Raw genomic sequence first — 21,771 nt, forward strand, 5'->3', positions numbered from 1 at the left:
TATTTTTTAACATACTTCCAAATAATTCATACTAAAGGAAATTTAACTTTGAAGGTTTCTGTCATGATCTACATCAACTAAAAACCTGTACCATTAAAGGGAAAAAAAAAGAAACAGGGTGTCATAGGTTACAACTACAGAATTGAATTTAGCTATCACCAGGCAATTATTCTTTAAAACAATCAACTTGGTGAAAACTTAATTGGTTAACTATTTGAAAAAGTGTCAGAAGTGTTAGCTTAAATCAAACTAGTCATCGCCACAATCAAATCATCTCTATCAAAACGTGGAGATCAGATGCATGCAAACCAGATTCTCTCATTATAAATATTACTTATTGTTAATGTTTTAGTCTGTAGATAAATCAAAGTAGCAAGCATGGTTTAAGATTCTCCAGCTAGCTGTTTCAGCAAAATTAAAATAATCACTCTCAGGTAAAAATCTCAGCATTCTCTGGAAGCAAATAATTTTACCAAGTTTCAATGCTGAATTTATAATCCTTGCTTTTTAAAATTTCAGAATCAAAGCCATGTTGGTAGCAAACATTTTCTCAATAGTTGGAGCTCTCTTGATGGGGTTTTCGAAATTGGGACCATCTCACATTCTTATAATTTCAGGAAGAGGCATATCAGGACTTTACTGTGGTAAGTTGCACACACACACACATTTGTCTGAAATTTATTCTAAAGGTAGAACAGTAACATGCAGGGAATTTTTTAAGCCTAAGGTGACATCATAAAAGGGAAAGGCAATAGCACAAAGTTGAAGTCCTGAGCCGGGGAGATTTGAGACCAGCAAACGGGAGTTGTGAAGCTATGTTCTTGTCCATGGCAATGACATCATTTCTAGTTGTATGACCTCAGACAAATTATTTAACTCTCAGTTTCCTCATCTATTAAATGAAGAGGATAATAACATCTACCTCATAGGTCTTGTGAAAATACATGTAAAATGTTCAGCATTGAATCTGACTACAGTAAACTGCCAAGGAATGCCAGCTGTTATTAGTGCTGTCATTCAGTAGACAGTGGGAGACTGCTGCCTCCAGAACCCTGAACTGGGCCCTTATGGCCCCACCTGGCTGCTTACGTCTCTGTCTCTCCTATCTGGAAAGACCTTAACACTCCGCCCATCTCTCAGACCACATTCCCCAGCCCTGTGTGATTCCAGACGTGGCTGGGTGAAGCGTTAAAATGACAGTGACCATAGGGAGAGGAAATCAGGCAGAAGCAGCTGGTAGACAAGGGCAGAATAGAGGAAGCATTCTCCTCCCATGACCCTCACATCTGAATAACTGGAATCACTAGTTCTTGGAAACAGATTTTTAAACTTTCCCAAGCAACTAATCAGCAAATGCCTGAACAAAGGGAGGATCGCTCAGTCTCTAAAATGGTCAAATCTTTTCTCAGTGCCAGTAATGCTCTGATTCAGATGGTTCTGGGTCACGGTTTTAACCCACTGTCCCAAATTGTAGCCACATTTGAAACTAATATCCACTGGAGTTGGGAGAGGAAGAATGAGGGCACAAAAACGGTGTATAAAATATGTATAACACCTTTCCCTGCAAAGAGGAAAGACTATAATTCCCTGCATCTTCAATTGCCTCACCTCTCCCTTGAGCTGCCTTCGCCAGCTCAGCGTTGCCCACGCTGAGCTCCCCGCGGCTCCTCTATCAGCCTGGTGAATCGCTGGAGGATCAGTTGAAACAAAAGTCTAAAATTACCTAATTAAATGTCTCTTTTCAGTATTTTCAATGTTAACACAAATAAATAACTGAAAAGCAAGATAGTTTTATCAAGGTGAAAAGTCAACCCACATGTGGAAAAGCCTTGGATTCGCAGTGAATCAATTCTAGCACCGTCTCTGTCTGGCCTATAATAATTGAATATGAGCCTCAGTTTCCTCTTCTTCTGTAAAATGCAAATAATAACACTATCAAAGAGGTCCAAATCTTTCTTTCTTCCTTCTTTTCTAATTTTTAAAATACAGTAAGGGGGCCGGCCCCATGACTCAGTGGTTAAAGTTCCATGCGTTCCACTTCAGTGGCCCTGGTTCACAGGTTCAGAGCTGGCTGCAGACCTACTCCACTCATCAGCCATGCTGTGGAGGCACCCCACACACAAAATAGAGGAAGATCAGCACAGATGTTAGCTCAGGGCAAATCTTCCTCAAGCAAAAAAAAAAAAAAAAGGAAGATTGGCAACAGGTGTTAGCTCAGGGCAAATCTTCCTCACCAAAAGAAAGAAAAAATACAGTAAGGAAAAAAATACAAAATGTTTTTGGTAAAGTTGAAAAGAAATGCTATAAACATATTGTAGAGCAACCCATTACTAGCATAACCAAGTAACTTGTATCCTCCATCGTTTAAAATTATGTCTGGTCCTATTCTGAGCATTAAACTTGCTAAAAATTATAGGAAATACAATTTGACTTCAGGTTCTTATGACTTCAGACCTGTGAGCTTATCTACATAATTCTGTTCTAGAGGTATAATTGTAGGTATTACACAAAGATAGTACAGCCTGGAATAGGGCCCAAAAAATGGGGTTTTTTTCTTACTTAAGATTAACAGAGCACACATTAGAGTCACATGCAAAAGTCAGCAGAAATTCAGGTGCCGTATCAACCATGCAAATGTTCATGTGAGATATTAAGAACAATTTGAATCATTACAGTTCCCAAAAGCATCTTTTACACAAAGACCCTCCATTTCCATTTGATAGGCAGGCAGTGTCTCTAAGAGGAAGCCTCTGACAAATCTTATTTTAAAATTCTTAAGAAAATAGCAAACATTGCATTCAGCCTTGTTTGCTGATAGTCTTTGACCTTTTTACGCACTCAGCAGATGGCTGGGTACTCCACCATTTCCAAGATGACTGATTACATCTGCATTTAGGAAAGCTATAGAAGGCAGAATTGCCTAGTGCTTTTCAGCTTTTTGTATTCCTTTAAGTACCACAAGTCTTTATTCAAATAAAATATTTTCTGAAAGCTATTATTTGGAGAGAATAAAGAAGAAACTAGGTTGCCCTGGCTGGAGTAATTGGAGGAAGACTGCCTGAGTTCCTTAACCCCTTCCTCCTCTCCACACCCTCCTCCCCAGCTCGAACTCTCACAGTGATCTTGAGGCACCTCCACGTTGTGGAAACTCAGATAGGGCTTGGAGTTCTTGTGCTCTGTATCCCACTGTGACCTTGGGTAAGTCATTTCTCGCCTCTATCAAGTCAAGAGAGGGCCTCGATATTTCCCAATTTCCTTTAATCCCATGAGTCTAGATAAGGATTTTTTTAAAGAATATTATTAAAGCATTCTTCAGTCTCTTTTCTCAAGACAACCTAAGGCAATATGATATAAACTCAATATTAACATGGATTTTTTTTAACTAAATAAGACAATGCTATGAATAATTGTCAGATATATGACTAACCATTTCTCTCTATTCGTACATCCAACTACAACTTCATCTGGAGTCTTATCAACAAATATTCTTTGCATAAACTGTGTCTTTGGCTGGGGACAAGGGCTCTTCCTTCCAAAAGACTCAGGAAGGGACTTTCAGTCAGGATACTGACTATATTTAAACCAAATTATTGTTACTGAGATAGTCCTGGCTGCACTTTAACATTTATGTTCATATGTCACGCAGGGCTAATTTCAGGCTTGGTTCCAATGTACATTGGTGAAGTTGCTCCAACCACACTCAGGGGTGCCATCGGTACTCTTCACCAGCTGGCCATTGTCACGGGCATTCTCATTAGTCAGGTAAAAGCTCCTATCCTTTACTTTTCCCAACTTCTCCCTCCTTGACTGTCCATTCTCACTGTAGATCAAGACAGAGGAAAAAACTAGTTCCACCAGTACCACTAATGGGAGTGGAGGTCGTGTAGAGACATAGGCATTTTAGCTCAAAACTAAGTTACTACTCCACTCCTCACTTTCCCCCCTTGGAACTGTGGTGGAGGTGGCACTGGTAGTGACCTGGCAAGCCAAGTCTTGAACTTCTGGAGCTATTCTAGAATTAAATTATTCCATTTAGATTTCAAGAAATAAGAAACTCCAGATTTTTGGCTGTCTGGGTTTCCTTTGTTTTGGGCATCTTACTCAGAAATTTAATATGTAAATGATCACCATAGCAGTTCTTGTTCAGCTGGCTCTATCCTTTCCTGCTATCCTATGGTCTCAGAGGGGGTCCTCGGAACCCAGAGCTATGACTATCCAGATAATAGTCTATAACTCACTGAGATAGGGATGACAAAGCTGGTTCTCATCAGAGGAATTGTTCTGTCTATGAGATCCCATTCTATTTAAGCTCTGGGTAACCTAAGAGGAAATTTTTAACAAAGGTACAAAGTTATGCATAATTTTTGGTGTTGCTTTAGATATCAAATGTGTTCTTAAAAGTTTGATTGCTTCCCATCCTAAATGTCCCATTGAAGTTGATGAAAACAAACCTAGGTGAATTCTTTGTAAAACAAATTGTCCCTAATTTAGTTAAGGTGAGAGACACTAGTAACAGTTTCCATCTTGTGCATGTTTGAATGAAAGTTGTCAGGGACTACTATTAAATAGTCAATGTGCTTTTTCAACACACTGTTGCAGAAGACAGATCCAAATTGTTGTGCAGTTGATACGCTTCCTCCCTGCCTTTTCAGATTGTTGGTCTTGACTTTATCCTGGGCAATCAGAAGCTGTGGCACATCCTTCTTGGCCTGTCTGCAGTGCCAGCTGTCCTCCAGTCTCTGATGCTCTTCTTCTGTCCAGAAAGCCCCAGATACCTTTACATTAAGTTGGATGAGGAAGTCAAAGCAAGTAAAAGTAAGTCTGTATGTGACTTTACTTTTTTCCTATTGTTTTGGAAACAACAGTGTACAAGAATGGTTACTTGTGAAGTTGGTACCAGTACTTTCCAAACGAAGTCAGTGATTCCATGCAAGAAGAATGTGCAAGATCACTTTCATATGACTGGTCCATGCCATTTTGCACCCATAAACATACACTTGAACCCAAATTTTAAACCCACATGCAGGGTAATGGACTCAACCAGAGGCTTCTAAAAGAGTTTTCCCAGTGCTGCGCTTCAACGATAATGAGGTTCACACTTTTCTTTGTCATGAGATGAAGCCAAATGTTCTGCTTTTTTTAAAATAAAAAAGCAGGATTCAATTTAACAAAAAAGAATTCCCAACACCCATGCTATTAAGTAGTAGAAAGGGCTATGCAGAACTGCAGTTCTTTCATTAACATATGAAAATAAATTTATTTTTGTTTTGACCTGAGTTGTGACAACCTGATCATTTTGGGGCACAGGCTTGAAAAGACTCAGGGGAGGTGCTGATGTCACCAAAGACATCATTGAGATGAGAAAAGAAAAGGAAGAAGCATCAAGTGAGCAGAAAGTCTCCATACTTCAGCTCTTCACCAATTCCAGTTACCGACAGCCTATCCTAGTGGCATTAATGCTACACCTGGCTCAGCAATTTTCTGGAATCAATGGGGTAAGTTTAAGGACACTCCCTAACTTTTGAGAGCAAAGTAAACTAAGACAGAGAAGGAAAGGGGTATAAGTCTAAACAGCTAAAAGACATTTTAAAATGTTGACATCACATTTTACTACAACAGACATATTGAGTGAGCATTAATTTTCTTTGTTTTGCCTCAACAGCTTTCTAAAATTAGCTTACAATTTTTAAAAATGTCAACAACCAATGGTATTGTACGTCTATTAAGATGAAGGCAAAAAGGCAAAAGTCATAAATACAAAAGAGAGGAAAGGAGAATAATTATACCAAAAAAACTAAATTACAAGGGAATTGTAGAGTTGAGTGTCAAATTTAAAATTTCTGATAGCCTCGGCAAACGAAATCCATAGTTCCTTCCATTTAGATGAAGTACCAGACAGCCAGGTGCAAAGAAGTTTCCTGCCATCCAAGAAACTTTCACTGTATTTGGGGAGAGAGTATACAAAATAAACAATGGAGTGAACTGGCATGATATTGCTGAGTGAGGGCAGTAGATAAGACATGACTGAAAAACATAGTGAGTATTAAATTAGCTAGCATTTAGGTTTTAACTGAAATCCTTGCATAATGCTGACTAATATTGTTCTACGGGCAATTAGCTACTAGAATAAAAAATTAAGTATTTTATTAAGAAACTAGATAATGAAAATCACTTATCCCCTTTCTTTGCTGTTAACAATGTGACTTGGGCTTCATCTATACCGAGCCGATCCCAGACCCGTAAGGGATACTCTGGGGGTTACTGATGGATGGGCAGAGACTTGGGGGAAGCAAAGAATGTAATTCCCATTAGTTGAAGGAAAAGGAGAACTGACCTTCACTCCATAAGCTGAATACTGATCTGCTGTGGTCTCCATCCTCCTTTAAGGAGTTCCTGATGTTCATTTCTATCGAATACTCTATATAATTTGGGGGCTCAGAGACCAAATTCATATCCCCTTTCTCAGCTCTGCCTGTATATCCCATGGCACAAAACTTAACCTCTCCGAACCTCCCTGCCTTAGCTTCCATCCCACTGCCTGTCTTATAGGCATCCAGGAAATGTTGAACCTGAGGCTGTTAGGCAGCCTAAAAATGTGGCCTAGTGTGCAATGTGCATAAGCCACTTCTCACTGAGCACAGTCTGTACATCCTCCTGCATCAGACCTGTCTGCAGGAAGAGGTGCCAGCAACAGGACATGCTATGTGGGGAAGGAATGACAGAGGACGGCAGAACGACAGAATGACCTAAAAGACTATTATAAACCTAAAACCATAGCTAACTAATAAAGGCTATTGGTGAGGTTGTAAACCAGATTTCTCCATCTCCACTGAGATTAGTGGAAAATTTTGGATTAAATGCAATAGCAATCAGAACTCTTATACACCCTGGTGAGAGTGTAATTTGACACAATTTCTTTGAAAGACTGGTTGGCAGTATCTATCAAAACTGAGCATATGCATACACTATGGTCCAGCAATTCTATTCCTAGGTAGAAATGTGTACATACTTCACCAAAATGATTGTACTAGAATGTTCACAGCAGCACTATTCATAATCACTCTAAATAGCAACCACCTAAATACCCATTAATAGAATAGTTTAGTAGAACTAAATTGTGGTATATTAATAAAATACTATATATCAATGGTAATGAATAATCTACAAATACACACAACAATATGGATGATTCTCACAAAGGTACTGTTGAAACCAGATACAAAATAATAAACACATTATGCAGTTCCAGTTATATTAGGTACAAGACCAGGCAAAATTTATCTACAATGGTAGAAGTTGGAAGAGGTTCCTTGGGAAAATAGGGGGACATTTAGGGGGCTTCTGGAGGGCAAGAAATGATTTATGTCTTCATCTGGGTCCTGATTACACAGATGTGTTCAGTTTGTGAAAATTAATTGATCTGTACTCTTATGTGTACTGTTTTGTATGTTTTGTCCTTTTTCTGTTTTGTTTTGTTTTTTGCTGAGGAAGATTCACCCTGAGCTAACATCTATGCCAATCTTCCTCCACTTTGTACGTGGGTCACCACCATAGCATGGCTGACAAGTGGTGTAGGTCTGCACCCAGTATCCGAACCTGAGAACCTGGGCCGCCAAAGCAGAGTGTGCCAAACTTAACCACTACACCACAGGGATGGCCCCTATGTATTTTTATACTTTAACAGGAATTTAAAATTTCTTTTTCCTTTTTTGTTTTTAAGGAAGATTACCCCTGAGCTAACATCCATCACCAATCCTCCTCTTTTTACTGAGAAAGATTGGCCCTGAACTAACATATGTGCCCATCTTCCTGCCTTTTATATGTGGGATGCCTGCCACAGCATGGCTTGACGAGTGGTGCGTAGCTTCACACCTGAGATCAGAACCAGTGAACCCTGGGCTGCCGAAGCAGAGTGCATGAACTTAACCACTACGCCACTAGGCTGGCCCCAGAAAATTTAAATTTTTTAAAAAGAGACAGAAAACACAGAAGCAGAGTTCTCAGCTAAATATAAGGAGAATTTCTAAGCAATCAGAAGCTTTAAACACTGAAGAGGGGCCGGCCCAGTGGCTCAGTGGTTAAGTGCGCAGGTTCTGCTTCGGCAGCCCGGGGTTTGCCAGTTCGGATCCCGGGTGCGGACATAGCACTGCATGGCAAGCCATGCTGTGGTAGGCGTCCCACATATAAAGTAGAGGAAGATGGGCACGGATGTTAGCTCAGTGCCAGTCTTCCTCAGCAAAAAGAGGAGGATTGGCAGCAGATGTTAGCTCAGGGCTAATCTTCCTCAAAAAAACCAAAAACCACTAAAGAAAGATTGTAGTTTCTCCTTTCTTGGAAGGAGAAGGCAGATAAAATTTTTAGTGAGTTCTAGAGACCACAGTCCCACAGAAACAACTAAAAATAAACAATGTAAAATATTTCTTGCTTTAAAGCCATCAGTGCTAGGCTTCTTGATTAAGGCTAAACTATTATTACTTTGCAGATCTTTTACTACTCAACTAGCATTTTTCAGACGGCTGGAATCAGCCAACCTGTTTATGCAACCATTGGAGTTGGTGTCGTCAACACAGTTTTCACTGTTGTCTCTGTAAGTAAACACCCTAGATAAACACTCTGCTTGTTCCTCAGTCCAGAAATTGGGAGGAAAAAAACTTGTGATCTAAAAGCGATCAATGACTTATTGTCCACGTGTACTTGGTGTGTAGAACTAAGTGGGTCTCAAGAAGAGTCCTGTATGTGAATAACCACCCACTGTACTGAGATTAGGCTAACTGAGCCAGTGGATCACTGGCTGTCCCCATCTGCCAGGATGCCATTTAGTCACTCATATGTGAATTAATAATTCACTTGGGGGCAGAGAGGACCTTTTCCTGGTGTAAATCCTGGGTTCCTTCTCCTTTGCTCTGTACTTAAGCCTCTTGGGATTGGTTGACAGCTTGTTATTTCTATCAATATTGGGTCTTCTACCCAAGTTCCTCTCCTCCCATGGCTGAAATTCTTTTTTTATCCTGATGTCTTGAGGAAAACATTTTTTAAAATAAATAAACAAGGTCCCCTCTAGTAGTTATCTAAGCCTCTAGCAAAGTTAAACAGACTCAGCAAATTCCTACAACATTAGGCCTTTGGGCAGAGCTTCCAGGTAGCTTACAAGGCTATGGATGCTGGTGATGCATAAGCGTGTGTGTGATATCATGAGGATGGAGTAGATGTGTAGAGCTTGAAAAGTTATTCTTAATTTTGAAATGTTATTTTTTTGAAAAGTCAAATGTTACATATTTTTGAAATGTCTTTTTTTTCCCCCAATAAGGGGAAGAGTTCATATACTCTTCTTAAGACCAAATACCTTCTATAATGAATGATTCAATGTCTTGACAACAATGATACTTAATATAACAATCTAAGAATTAAAGTAAACAAACAAACAAAAAAAAAACCCCCAAAACTTCTTAACTAATTTAATTCACTCTAAAATGAGGGTAATGGGGGTTATTTTTATCTTTGAATGCAGGATATTCAAAAAGCTTGTGCTTTTCAATTTTGGTTACAATGCTATAGTCAATATACTCTAGTCACTTGTTTTTCATTCTCTGCACATGGACTTTTAACTATTACCTTAGGGTGGTCAATAAATTACAGCCCGGCTACCTAGATCAAAAGGCAGGTTTGTCCAGACCACATTAAACAGTGCCAGACCTTGGAAAGAGGAGGAAGAACAGATAGCAAGGGAACACCAGTGGTTCTGTAGACGTGCCTTTAGAAATCACCCCGTTCAAGTCAAAAGGCCACTCTAACTCAGTGAAGGCCTGGGATGCTGTCCAATGGACTACTCATATTCTTTTGTCTCCTAATATTTTTTACAAATCCTACTTCCACATATTTTTTAAATATACAGACTATGATTAAAATATTTTCTATGTAACAGGATTTACTATGTAAAGCATCAAGTTGTCAAGATTGGGTGACCCAAACTCTAAAAATGCATAAAAGGAAACTACTGTAGAATTTCACTTTTGCTTCCCCTCCCCTACCCCACTGGAGTGGGAGAAGTTGTTCTGAAAACAGTGCCTTGATTATTTTGAACATACATTTTTAGAGTTCATCCTTTTATTCTGTAAGTTTTTGAGCAAGTGAGTGATATAATAAAAAAAATCATCTCTTAATTAGCTGTCTAATTAACCCTCCAGGACTACAGACAACATTTAAAATTTTTAATTATATTTATTTTTGAAAAGTTGTTTTAAAATTCAAAATGAAAATAAAATAAAATTCAGAGTGTACAAAAAGGATAATCCCTCAGTCACCCAGTTTCTCTCCCCCAAATTAACCAATGTTACCAAATTCTGTGAATCCTTTCAAATAAAGACATGCAAATAGGAATATGCACTGATAATATATTAATGTTTTACTAACTTGAAAAGAACACAATGTTTTTTTTCTCAATGAGTATTTGGGAAAAGAGAGAGACTCTCCTAACTCCATGCTGAATTGTGTTCCACATCCCAGAATTCCTTCCACACCCATGGGCCAGTAGAAGGGAGCCTGTAATCTCAAGAGAGAAAACAAAACAGGAAGAAACGTGGAGGGAACAGGGAGGCAGATGTGTCTAGGGGAGAAGCAGTGGCTACCAAACTCCAGGTGGGCATCCAGGATCTGAGTGACGCACACTGTCTGAGGCAGAGACAAGGGTTATGGTCAGGCAGACATCTCCAGCCACTGACCAGGTCTCACCCTGTCGTACTCCTCCTGAGCACTCACCGGGCCTCGAGCAGGGGATTCAACTCAATTTTCAAGGCATGTAGTTTTAGAGTTTATTATCCCATTAATAATAATTGTTCAGAAACAGAAAATAACAGATATAATAAAAGCCCTTATTCCTGAAGAAATGCTTCTGTTTTCTTGGTAGTTTGACATGACGTCATCAAGCCAGCTTTGAAAGTCGTAATTAAAGAGTCAAAATATATAGAAAAACTTCATGAACTTGAGGAAGGCTTGTTTTTCCTACTTCCTTTTCAATAATTAAATGTCAGCTGTTTGTTTATCATTCCAAAGTGATTTGAAACTCGGATATAAAATGCCTCTGAGTTAAGGGGCTTTTACTGTTGATGAAAAGAAATGCTTCTCAGAAGTTTTCAGAGCCAAAGCTCACTATACTAAGTGTATTGGATTGCTATTGATTTACTGACAGATTTATGAGCCTCGCTGATTTACCCTCTGAAGTGAGAAATTATGACAGGTAATTTTTGATGTGTGACTCAGTAAACTCGGCAGTATTCCAAGGATCAAGCATCTATGCAACACACTCTGGTCTTGGCTGATTGTAACCCTTAACCATGAATGCAAAGGTCCACAGACCAAAAGGAATCAGTGACATATCTCCTGAATTAGGTTAAGAAAGCACTCTAACTTTTTGCTTTAAAATCTTATCTTTTCAAATGGATAGTTCACTCCCAGCACCAGGTGCATTTAGACACACTAGAAAAATGCAGACCTGACTATTTTGGTCAAGTGATCAAATTCCATATGTCGCTAGGTGAGTGGTCATACTTTGACTTTACTAGTAGTGAGAAGGTTGGATGAGAACAGTTGACACCTCAACGGTTTTACTGTTTAAAGTTTCTGCAGTGCACAAACCCTTGTATTTATAACTTAGGATAATTATCAAAAGAGAAATTAGTGTCATTTTTTATGTAGGACCTTCATATTTTAAATGTATAGGAAATCCATAGGGAGAGATCCAAGATGTACAGCCTTGTAATATTGTATCCAAAGTGACCATTGTAGAATGGTGGTAATGCTATGGTTCTGTCTCTAGAAGGGCCTGTTCAAATCACTGTGACTACATGAAACAGGTATTTGTTAGTTACCTCTGTTTACTGAGACCAGCTCTGCCACCTCGAGCAAGAGTCCCTTCCCTCCTCAATTCCACATGTGTAAAATGAGATAATAGAACTGCTTTCTTCCAGGTGTGTAAATTAAAATGACCTCTTTGGAAGTAAAACTATTTAAGTATAAAGTCAATATTTTTTTAAACTTTCCTAGGTATTCCTTGTGGAGAAGGCAGGGCGACGCTCTCTGTTTCTAATCGGAATGAGTGGGATGTTTCTCTGTGCCATCTTCATGTCAGTGGGACTTATGCTACTGGTGAGTTTGGTGCTGCGCTGAGATTTTTGGTTACCATATGACAGCACTTTTGCGCTCCAGGTTAAAGTGCTTTGTATGTCAAAAACATCTGAGATTGACTTATGAAATAAAGCCAGAGGAACAGCATATAAAACAAAGGAGAAATGTAAAGGAAAAAGGAACTAGTTTTTTGGATGTAAAGACTGAACATGAGCAAGTAAACTGCACTTGTTAGGCAAGGAGGCAGTGCAGCAAAATGGTCAGAACACAGGCTCTGGGGTCAGCCCCAACAGGGTTCTAATGCTGGCTCTGCCACTTGGCTGCCTGTGTGACCTTGGGCAAATACTTGGACCTCTCCAGCCTAGCACTCTCATCTAATACTTCAAGAGGGGTCATGCATGCTGTCTAGCAACTTTGGTATGAGTAGAAGCAAAGGTCACTGGATCTTTGCCTTGCCTTGCCTCTTTCACAGGAAAAAGAAGAGTGACTAAGAGTCATATAAAATCCTAATCCAGAGGATTTCCTATAACGGAGCTCAACAGATTTAAGGATGACTCCGACTAGAATAAACTTGTCTCCGACTAGAAAAACTTATACTTAATTGAACATAAACACATCAGGAAGAGAGCTATGTCACCTCTGAATTCAGTGAGAGTCTACTTAGCTGAAGGAAGAAGCAGCCAATGATCCCAGTTCCACTGTTGTTTTTGTTTTGTTTTTTCCCCAGAATAAACTGGCTTGGATGAGTTACGTGAGCATGACAGCCATCTTCCTTTTTGTCAGTTTCTTTGAAATTGGGCCAGGCCCCATCCCCTGGTTCATAGTGGCTGAGTTTTTCAGTCAAGGACCACGGCCTGCTGCTTTGGCAATAGCTGCATTCAGCAACTGGACCTGCAATTTCATTGTAGCTCTGTGTTTCCCATACATTGCGGTAAGCAGCCTAAGATTGTGCATATTTACTGAATAGGAGATAATGTCGAACAGCTGCAAATTAGAACTCTGTGTTTATTCTCTCTGCAGGACTTCTGTGGACCTTATGTGTTCTTCCTTTTTGCTGGAGTGGTCCTAGCCTTTACTCTGTTTACATTTTTCAAAGTTCCAGAAACCAAAGGAAAGTCGTTTGAGGAAATTGCGGCAGAATTCCGAAAGAAGAGTGGATCGGCCCAAGCACCAAAAGCTGCTGTCGAAATGGAATTCCTTGGAGCTACAGAGACTGCGTAGAGACAACCTGCTTTTTGATGTGAACAGAAACAGGATGGAAGCTGTGTGTTTTTAAATGACGATTCTTTTGAGAATTTTATATCTGCATCTTGAAGTATTGTTTGATTTTCTAAAGAGCTTTTATGGGCTCTGATTAGAAACGTCATCAAGTATTACCAAAGAAAGTATTTTTTTTTAAGTTAGAGAATCTATTTTTGATGGTAAGACTCTGTAATTAAGTAAACCAAAAAGTCGAGTTCATTTCGCTGCACTAAATGGCAAGTACTGTCCTAAGGTTCCTAGGTCTCTTCTTCATAACAAGGTTCTCCTGAAATTGAAGCAGTTTCACTCTATCATATTATTGCTTCATTAAACATGTGACTAGAAGCCTGAAGATACAATTAATATTTACGTATTTGAATGTGATTAAGTTGGAATTTTCTTACCCACAGACCTCATACCAAAGGAGATATGGCTGGTGGCAGTAAAGTCCATGTTAAAATTAATACTTTTCCATTTCTCCCACTCAGCCTTTTTCTTGTGCATCAGAGTTTGTATTTTGCTTAAATTTTTATTTTTCTGTATTTTCATGTGAAATGGTTTATTGAATATATTAGAATATGTTTATAAAGAAAAACTTTTATTTTTGGTAGGTGTACCCAAATCTTTCAGGACTCAGAAAACACAAAAACATTTTAGTTCCTTTGATGACCAAATGGTTTTTGTAAGATTAAATGCTAAAAAGGTTTTAACTGGTCACATAGCATGAGTTATCAATGAATATTAACATCTGTTATAAACCTATGTTAATTCCTCGCTGGTTCAATCCTGTCAGCTACATTTTGTTTTGCCTTTTAATTGAGCACAGCCTGGTTTTCTGAGCTATGTTATAAAATACACTCAAACAGTGATAAGTCAGGCATTTTGTGTACCTCCTCCAACCCTAAATAAGTCAAAGTAGCCTAACTTAGGGAACTTGAAGTAAAAGATTGCTCTTTTCGTTAAAAAATATTTTCTAAATTATTTTGTTTCAAAACAAGTTGAAAAGGTAAGATTGGAGGATTCCAGAGGGGGGGGCTCCTGAAACTTTATGAATGTTCAGACTTGATTGAAGTCCCTATTTAGTTTTCCTGGACAGACTGAGTTCCCTAACATAACAGAATCCCTCCCTTTGCCGCTGCCTTCTTTGTCTCAGGGGTGGAGGACGCCATCTGAGCTGCTCTGCTGCTACTGCTACCAGTTGTGCACCACCTATGCGCCCGGCCCTGTCACAAGTGCTTTCACCTATGCAAGCAAATTGGAAACACACAGATGATTAAACACACTTTCACTTACAGTCAGTTTTGCAACTATGGAAATACAGTTCTGATGGATACCAAAGGCTTAGCGGGGAGCTAAAGTAGCTCCAGGCTGTTTTCCTCACAAAGTGGAGCACTGAATCAGTCCTTTTTACGTTTGCTTTAATGTGCATAAAAGAAAGGCACTTTTTAGAGGTGGAAAAAAATACTGAACACTTGCTTTGTTTTTTTTTTTTTTGTCAAAGTTGTTTTCCTCTACGTAATTTGGCAATATAAACAACATGAAGTTATTTCTTTTCACTTTGACTGATTTTTATCTCCTTTGGCCCAATTTAGGACAAACTATTTTCACTGAGGATTTCAGGACACAGTCAAAGTGAGCTTAAATAGTTCAATAGACCTTTGTGCTAAATTGTGAACTCTGCAAATAAAAGTAGGGACTGAATAGGGCAGGAGCAGGAAAATGGCTCTTATGTGGCTCTGTCTTCTTCAGGATGCTGGTGGCCTTTGGGAAGCCCAAAGTTGCAATGATAAAGAAAGTTAACATTTTTATAGGCAACGAATGTGATTTAATCAAATCACTATTCCTGATCTCATTTACCAAGAGAATAAAGCAGAAAAGATTTAAATAACCCAAAAGACTACTTTTAAGTTCTAATTAGTTATTTTGGCTGACCCACAAATACCAGAAATTCAGACCCTGAAGTCCTCTGCCTCAGAGAAATTTAAGCAATTTACATGGTTTCCCTTCCATAATTTTTTCCTTTCAGAGATACAAGTGAGTTGAAAAGAAACATTAAGGTGAAATAAGAAGCTGCTGGAGGTTTACATTAGGTCAAAGGAATGAGCCTAACATAATAAAAACTCCTAGGTCTTCAACAGTATACATCATAATAAATAATAAAATTGGCACTAATTAACTAGATTTAATCCCAGGGAAATTAGATGTGAGTTTGGATACTTAATTCTCGTAGTGCTCTATCATTTTTGCGGAAGTGTTTCCATACTCTAATGTCCTTACAAATGTGATTTTTCTCTTAGCTTGTTCGAAGCATGATTACACTTGGTCTTGCCATTCATCTGCTAGTCTAGCTACTGCCCACTGTCATGACACCAGTCATAGGGTCTTCTCTAACTTCCTCCTCTCCTCTTTCCTCTCTACATGAGCACCGTTATGTGCCCTGAGATAAAGTAAGAGAATGCCCTCTCCTCAAGGAGCTCACAGTCTAATGAGGAGTTCGAGAAGAGCAGGGTATAAATGTTTCCAGTGGAATCTTTTGCCTTCCATGAACCTCAATTTGAAGCCCTCTCTTACAAAATGGGCTCAATAATATTACCTACCTCAGAGAGCTGTTGTGAGGATTAAATTTGAAGCACTAAGCAGAGTGCCTGGTATGAAGGGGGTGCTCAATTAATGTTACCTAGAATTAGTATTCACAAAAGATACTGTTAGGATACTGCAGTATCATATATAAGATAGTTCTAAATTTTTCTTTTGAATAAAAGGAGTCTTATAAATTCAGATAGTATTTTCTTACTTCAAGCAACAATCTCACAACAAAAAGGAAATGGTAAGAATCATGGGAAATATTAGGCTATCTAATTCCTAAACCCATACCTGATATTTCTAAGTAGGTTATAAGAATTTTTATTGTACTTTTTAAATCTGCTTTTGCCTAAGTTATGTTATTTTTTAAGAGGTCTGTAACATTAGGTTTTGGATAATACTAAGTACAAAGTAAAATTCTGTATATCATATTTAAATGTAATTTGACAGGATTATAATTATAAGACAAGACCAAACCTTCTTGATAATCCTCAAAAATTGCAAAAGTGTGTAAACCAGTGTACAGGCATAGGCTACTTCTTATTGCTAGCTTACTGTTGCTTCTGTAGCAAATAAAGCAAGGTTAGGCAATATTTTGTGCTTATGGTGTCCTAAGCAGAGGTGCTAAGTGTAAAAAATATAATTTTCATTACAATTCTGTATCGGTGACCTGAGGAGAAAAGGTTTATTTCAACCACTCTGAGCCATCTGCTGGTGTTTTTACTGCTTTCTAATTTGGTGCACATTAGAAAGAATCATCATGAAAAGAAACTGGTTTTAGTTAAGAGTATATATACACTATAGTTTTATTTCAATAAATATATTTCCAAATGCTGGTTGTTTTATTTTATATAGAAAATAACCACATTTCAGAAGACTGATATTGGTTTACTGTATATACTTGTTTCCTTCTCATAGTATTTTTCCTATTCTCATTTTAAAGATAACGTGTGAGTTACTTTTTAAACCCAAATTTTATTTCCATCAGGCAGTTGTTTTGATTATCGGTAGTAGAAAAAACTAATCTGAAGGCTAGGTAAGAACAGTTGAAGAGGAATGAATGACTCCCTTTGATGAAAATAAAAATAATTCAGTAAATATTTAATTGAGCTCTTACTATGAACAAGACACTTTGTTGAAGTTTTGTGAAAGATACAAAGCTTAGAAAACATAGTCCCTATCCTTAATCATTTGCTTTCTCATAAAGGGGATAAAATTTGAAAATAAATAGTTATATAGCAAGGAGAGAATAGAAAAAGCTTTAAGTTAGCAGTTTTCAAATATTTAAGTTGACATCTAAAATTTTTCATCATATGTTTAAATAGCACCAAAGGACATAATTTTTAAAAATATGGTATATATTGACATTTAATAACTGCCATGCCCTATTTATCCAATGGAATTTAAATATCATAGTAATTTGTTACTCACTATAACCATTAAAAATATATACACAAATATATTTATGTATTTAACAGGTGGAAATTTTACTGCATTCTTTTCTATTCTCATAGTTTCATTACATTTCCCACAAAGATTTTTATCCTAAGTAATAAATGTATATGCTTTAAAATATTTTTGATGATTCTATTCTAAGTCTCTACAACAAAAATATCTATACAATCATGTGCTGCATAACAACATTTCAGTCAACAATGGATCACTTATATGGTAGTGGTCCCATACGATTAGTAGCATATAGCCTAGGTGTGTAGTAGGCTATACTATCCAGGTTTGTGTAAGTGCAGTCTATCATACTTGCACAATGACAAAATCACCTAAGGACACATTTCTCAGAATGTATCCCTGTCATTAAATGACACATGACTGTAATTTGAATTTTAATTTTTAAAAATGTTCTGTGTTGGGGGCCAGCCCCACGGCCTAGTGGTTAAGTTTGGCGCACTCCACTTCAGCAGCCCAGGTTCAGTTCCCAGGTGTGGACCTACACCACTCGTTGGCAGTCATGCTGCGGCAGTGACCCACATACAAAATAGAGAAAGACTGGTACACATGTTAGCTCAGGGTGAATTTTCCTCAAGGAAAAAGAGAAGGATTGGCAACAGATATTAGCTCAGGGTGAACCTTTCTCAGCAAAAAAAAAAAAGTCCTGTGTCTACAAAGGCCAAAATGTTTAATCTTTTCTTTTCTGGATTGAGTTGGCATGTATGATTATTAGTAGTAAACAACTGATGAAAAACATATGCATTACTAATTTTAATAAAATTATTCATTTTAAAAGTAGCTATTTTAGAAATTCATCTCAATGAGATGTATAGGGTTTTTTTTCAATTAATTTAAATATTAATGAATGGGTATTTCTTATTGCTAAAGTGAAACAGTGTTCAGCATAAATTCTATTATTGCTTTTTGTTATTACAGATATATTGAAAAATCTTGTTTTCATAAATAAGTAGACAGGAACAGAAAGAGCAATGTCATTCAAGTCATGAACTCTAAGTTATAGCCAAAAAGAACATAAAAATTAATCATCAAAGTAATTTTTAATAGTCTATCAGCTAATAACTCAATTGCACCATTTAATTTTGTTGAAATCAAAGAACTTGTATTGGGAAAGGATTTGTTATCCAGTTGTTACAATGATTCCCTCACTTCATTTCTGGGCAGCATACCAAAAAGGCTTTACCGAGAATTAATAGAAGACTATTAATTGTATTGTTGAATCTTTCACTTAGAGGCAACTTGCTTAACCTGATAGACTCAGAAAGGGTTGGGAGAATTGGAATATTATTAATTTTATGCATTTTTACATATATATAAAATTCTACTATCTTATCACATGCTATAGTTACACCAAACCATCAGAGCCCAGATTTAGCTTGTTAGCTTGTTCAATTCATGGAAAATGTCTGTCACACCTATTGGGCAAATTCACTCTCCACTGTCAAACTAATTTTCCAAATCAGACTTACTTTTTATCTGGCTTAAGTCTTCACTTCCAATAAGTACCTTAAGACTCATGCCTGTGACAGCCATCTCATATCTGAATTCCAGTGCTTCCACAGGTAAACACAGAAGGCATAAGACTATCTCTTGTATTTCTTACAGATGCTTTCTTTTTGTTCACTTTTATTGGTCTTTCCTTCAGGAGCAAGGCACTTTGAAAATAACTGGGCAAGGCCTGCTAAATAAAAGTGGTCATTATCCTGTTCTACAATGTCTAAACTCAAGATATCCTAAACCAGGCCAAAAGGTATTATTTCTTATGCCACCTTTTTTTAAGGGAGGCTTCATAGGTAAAACTATTCCCAACGATCTCTTTGTTTGGCACCTCTAAAGGTTTGACACTCTGAGGCAATGCACCATGGTGCGAGTCAGGATCCACCGAGAAGGAGGATTACAAAAGAGGTGTTGGAAAGAAGACCTAATGACCAACTGCAGGCACATTACTGGGCATGAAAGCATACATTTTTGTCCATGAATAAGAGACAATTTGCCCAACTTTGAAAACAGTTATAAGTTACTCACAAACTAAATGCTGAGGGGGTTGAGGGTAGAGGAAAAAATGAAACTTAGAGGATCAGCCCAGAATATACAGTATCCAAACAATGGGAGTTCAATAAGAGAGGAAAAAACAGAATAGAGGGAAATAAGTTATCAAAGATACCTTATATTGTTGAGCTAAAGAAGACTTGTGATTGAAAGCTCACTGTGCGCAAGCACAATAAACCAACAAAGCCCAAAATTTCATCATGAAATTTCAAAACACCATAGATTAAGAGTATACATAAAAGCATTCAGAAAGGAAAGACAAGCCACATACAAAGGAACAAAATTCATAACAGCATGTAACATCTGGACAGCAACTGTGGAAGCTGAAAGGCTGTGTGGAGCAATGCCTACAAAATTATGAAGGACAATAATTTTCAACCTAGAATTCTATCCCCAGACATATTATCAACTGAGTCTGACAGTAGAATAAAGATATTTCCAGACAAACAAGACTCAAAATTTTACCTCTTCTGTACACCTTTTCTCATGAAACAAGTGGAAGGGATACTCTACCAAAATAAAAGAGAAAACCAAGAGAGGAAGACACAGACTTCAGCAACAGGAGAGATAGAAAGATAAGTCTCAGCACAGAAGTCCTGACAGCTAGCATCAGGGCCTAGAAAGTAACTGATTCAGATTGAAGCAAGGAAAAGAAGGTTCCAGGGAAAAACAGAACAGAAAGATTCTCTGATTTGTGTTTGTGTTTGGCCATATGAAGAATAATTTGGGAACATTTAGAAAAAATTAGTGATAAACACATAAGAAACTAAACAAATGAAAATATGAGGCAATTATGAATTCCTGGGGAGAGAGTAAGGTAGGGAGTGGCACAGAAAAGAATCATCATAGTACACTACTTGGCTCAGCAGTTAATAATTATTTACATAATTAAACAAAACGCAATTCTTGTTTTCAAACAAAATTTGTAACAGTACTATATTATGAGCTATGTGGAAAGGTGAGAAACTGTGAGAATAAGAGTTTAATTATTATCTATCATAATAAGTTGTCAATATATAAATCCATAAAGAAAAAAATATCAGTATAAGCCTATGTGCTGGTAATTTTCCCTGTGCCCCTGCAGATCTATTTTCGCCCTTTCCACTCTGCTCTGTGCCTCAGAAGGCTGATCTCTCAGACGATCATCTGGGCTCCTTGTCTGTGACTTCTAATTGGGTTTGCTTAATGGGGTGCATTGGGGGGAAACAGGACAGGAAGAGGCAGAAAGTGGGCTATCAGTTCTTACAGCTTCCACCCTCCCCCTTTTTGGCTGGGCAGTGACTGCATTCCTCCACCCAAGGCCACAGCTTCTGCAGGGTGGGTCTTCTCCTTCAGCTTCTGTTCTTACTAGGTTCTGGTAATGGCTCCCCTAACCTTGCCCTGTTTAATCCTAGAGCTGGTAATGGCATCCTACTATTATTAGTTCCACTATTACTAGTCCTAGGTGCTAGTCCTTTGCTGCTTCCTTAACTTGGCCCACTCCTTTGTAAACCATCTCTTCATTAAATTTTTTTAATCATCCCTTTTCAGTAGGCTTCTGTTTCTGCTGGGACCCTGAACAATATATGAATTCAAATATGGAAATTAAAGCTTTAAGAAATAGTTAAACACTTTTCAAGTGTTCGCCAATAAGGAGACTCATGGGTGGAGAGGGATGGGGAAGGAAACTACTGTGGGTGTGTTTTTAATATATTTAATATAAGCCTTGTACTACTATTTGACCTTTAAACTATAGACATGCGTTATTTAAAAAAAATAAAAAAATAATTTTTATCATTTTAATTTAAAATATTAAATCAACTTTAAAAATGCCTCATAGCCTAAAAGTGGATGAGATTATATACACACAATACATTTTAGATAGGATGACAGAGATTGAGAAGCTAAAGAGAGGTAGAAAGGGAGAGAGAAGAGAGGGGGTGGGGGAGAGACAGGACAATATTAACAGTGTTTAGTGGTTATCCAGAGGTGGTAGGATTTCAGATGGTGTTCATGTGCATGTGTGGTAGGATTTTGGATGGCGTGCATGTGCATGTGCAGTAGGATTTCGGATGGCGTGTTTGTGAGTGTGTGGTCCAAGTTTTCTTCATTGTGCATGTATATTATGTTTATAATAGGGTAAAAGTAAATGTGGGGGAAATTAATCTTTCAGAAATAGATGTTGAGAAAGAGGAGAAATGGGTCTGCAATTTGAAGAACACAACAAGACCTTATTACAATGGGGAGTGTATGAAAAGAGGGAAAAGGGAAAGGAGAAATAGAGAAGGAATTTTAGGATGAGTGAAAAGAGGATAAGTGAAACATGGGAAAATT

The 21,771-nt window shown here is 37.8% G+C and overlaps 1 protein-coding gene across 3 annotated transcripts in view; it reads left to right on the top strand.

Annotated features, from left to right (window-relative positions):
* Nucleotides 1-17,676, top strand: part of SLC2A2 (solute carrier family 2 member 2) — a 31,798-nt gene extending 14,122 nt beyond the window's left edge. For 2 of the 3 annotated variants that reach the window (XM_046657910.1, XM_046657911.1), the window contains exons 4-11: nt 520-644; nt 3,647-3,762; nt 4,653-4,815; nt 5,308-5,495; nt 8,483-8,587; nt 12,040-12,141; nt 12,848-13,051; nt 13,141-17,529. In XM_046657910.1, coding sequence (XP_046513866.1) covers nt 520-644; nt 3,647-3,762; nt 4,653-4,815; nt 5,308-5,495; nt 8,483-8,587; nt 12,040-12,141; nt 12,848-13,051; nt 13,141-13,341 — 1,204 coding nt within the window. In that variant the 3' untranslated portion in view covers nt 13,342-17,529. Of the gene's footprint in view, nt 1-519; nt 645-3,646; nt 3,763-4,652; nt 4,816-5,307; nt 5,496-8,482; nt 8,588-12,039; nt 12,142-12,847; nt 13,052-13,140 lie in introns of all 3 variants that reach the window. The other variant, XM_046657909.1, reaches the window with a different exon arrangement.
* Nucleotides 17,677-21,771: the final 4,095 nt, after the last annotated feature.

This window comes from Equus quagga, chromosome 4 (assembly GCF_021613505.1).
Source record: "Equus quagga isolate Etosha38 chromosome 4, UCLA_HA_Equagga_1.0, whole genome shotgun sequence".
Lineage (NCBI taxonomy): Eukaryota > Metazoa > Chordata > Mammalia > Perissodactyla > Equidae > Equus > Equus quagga.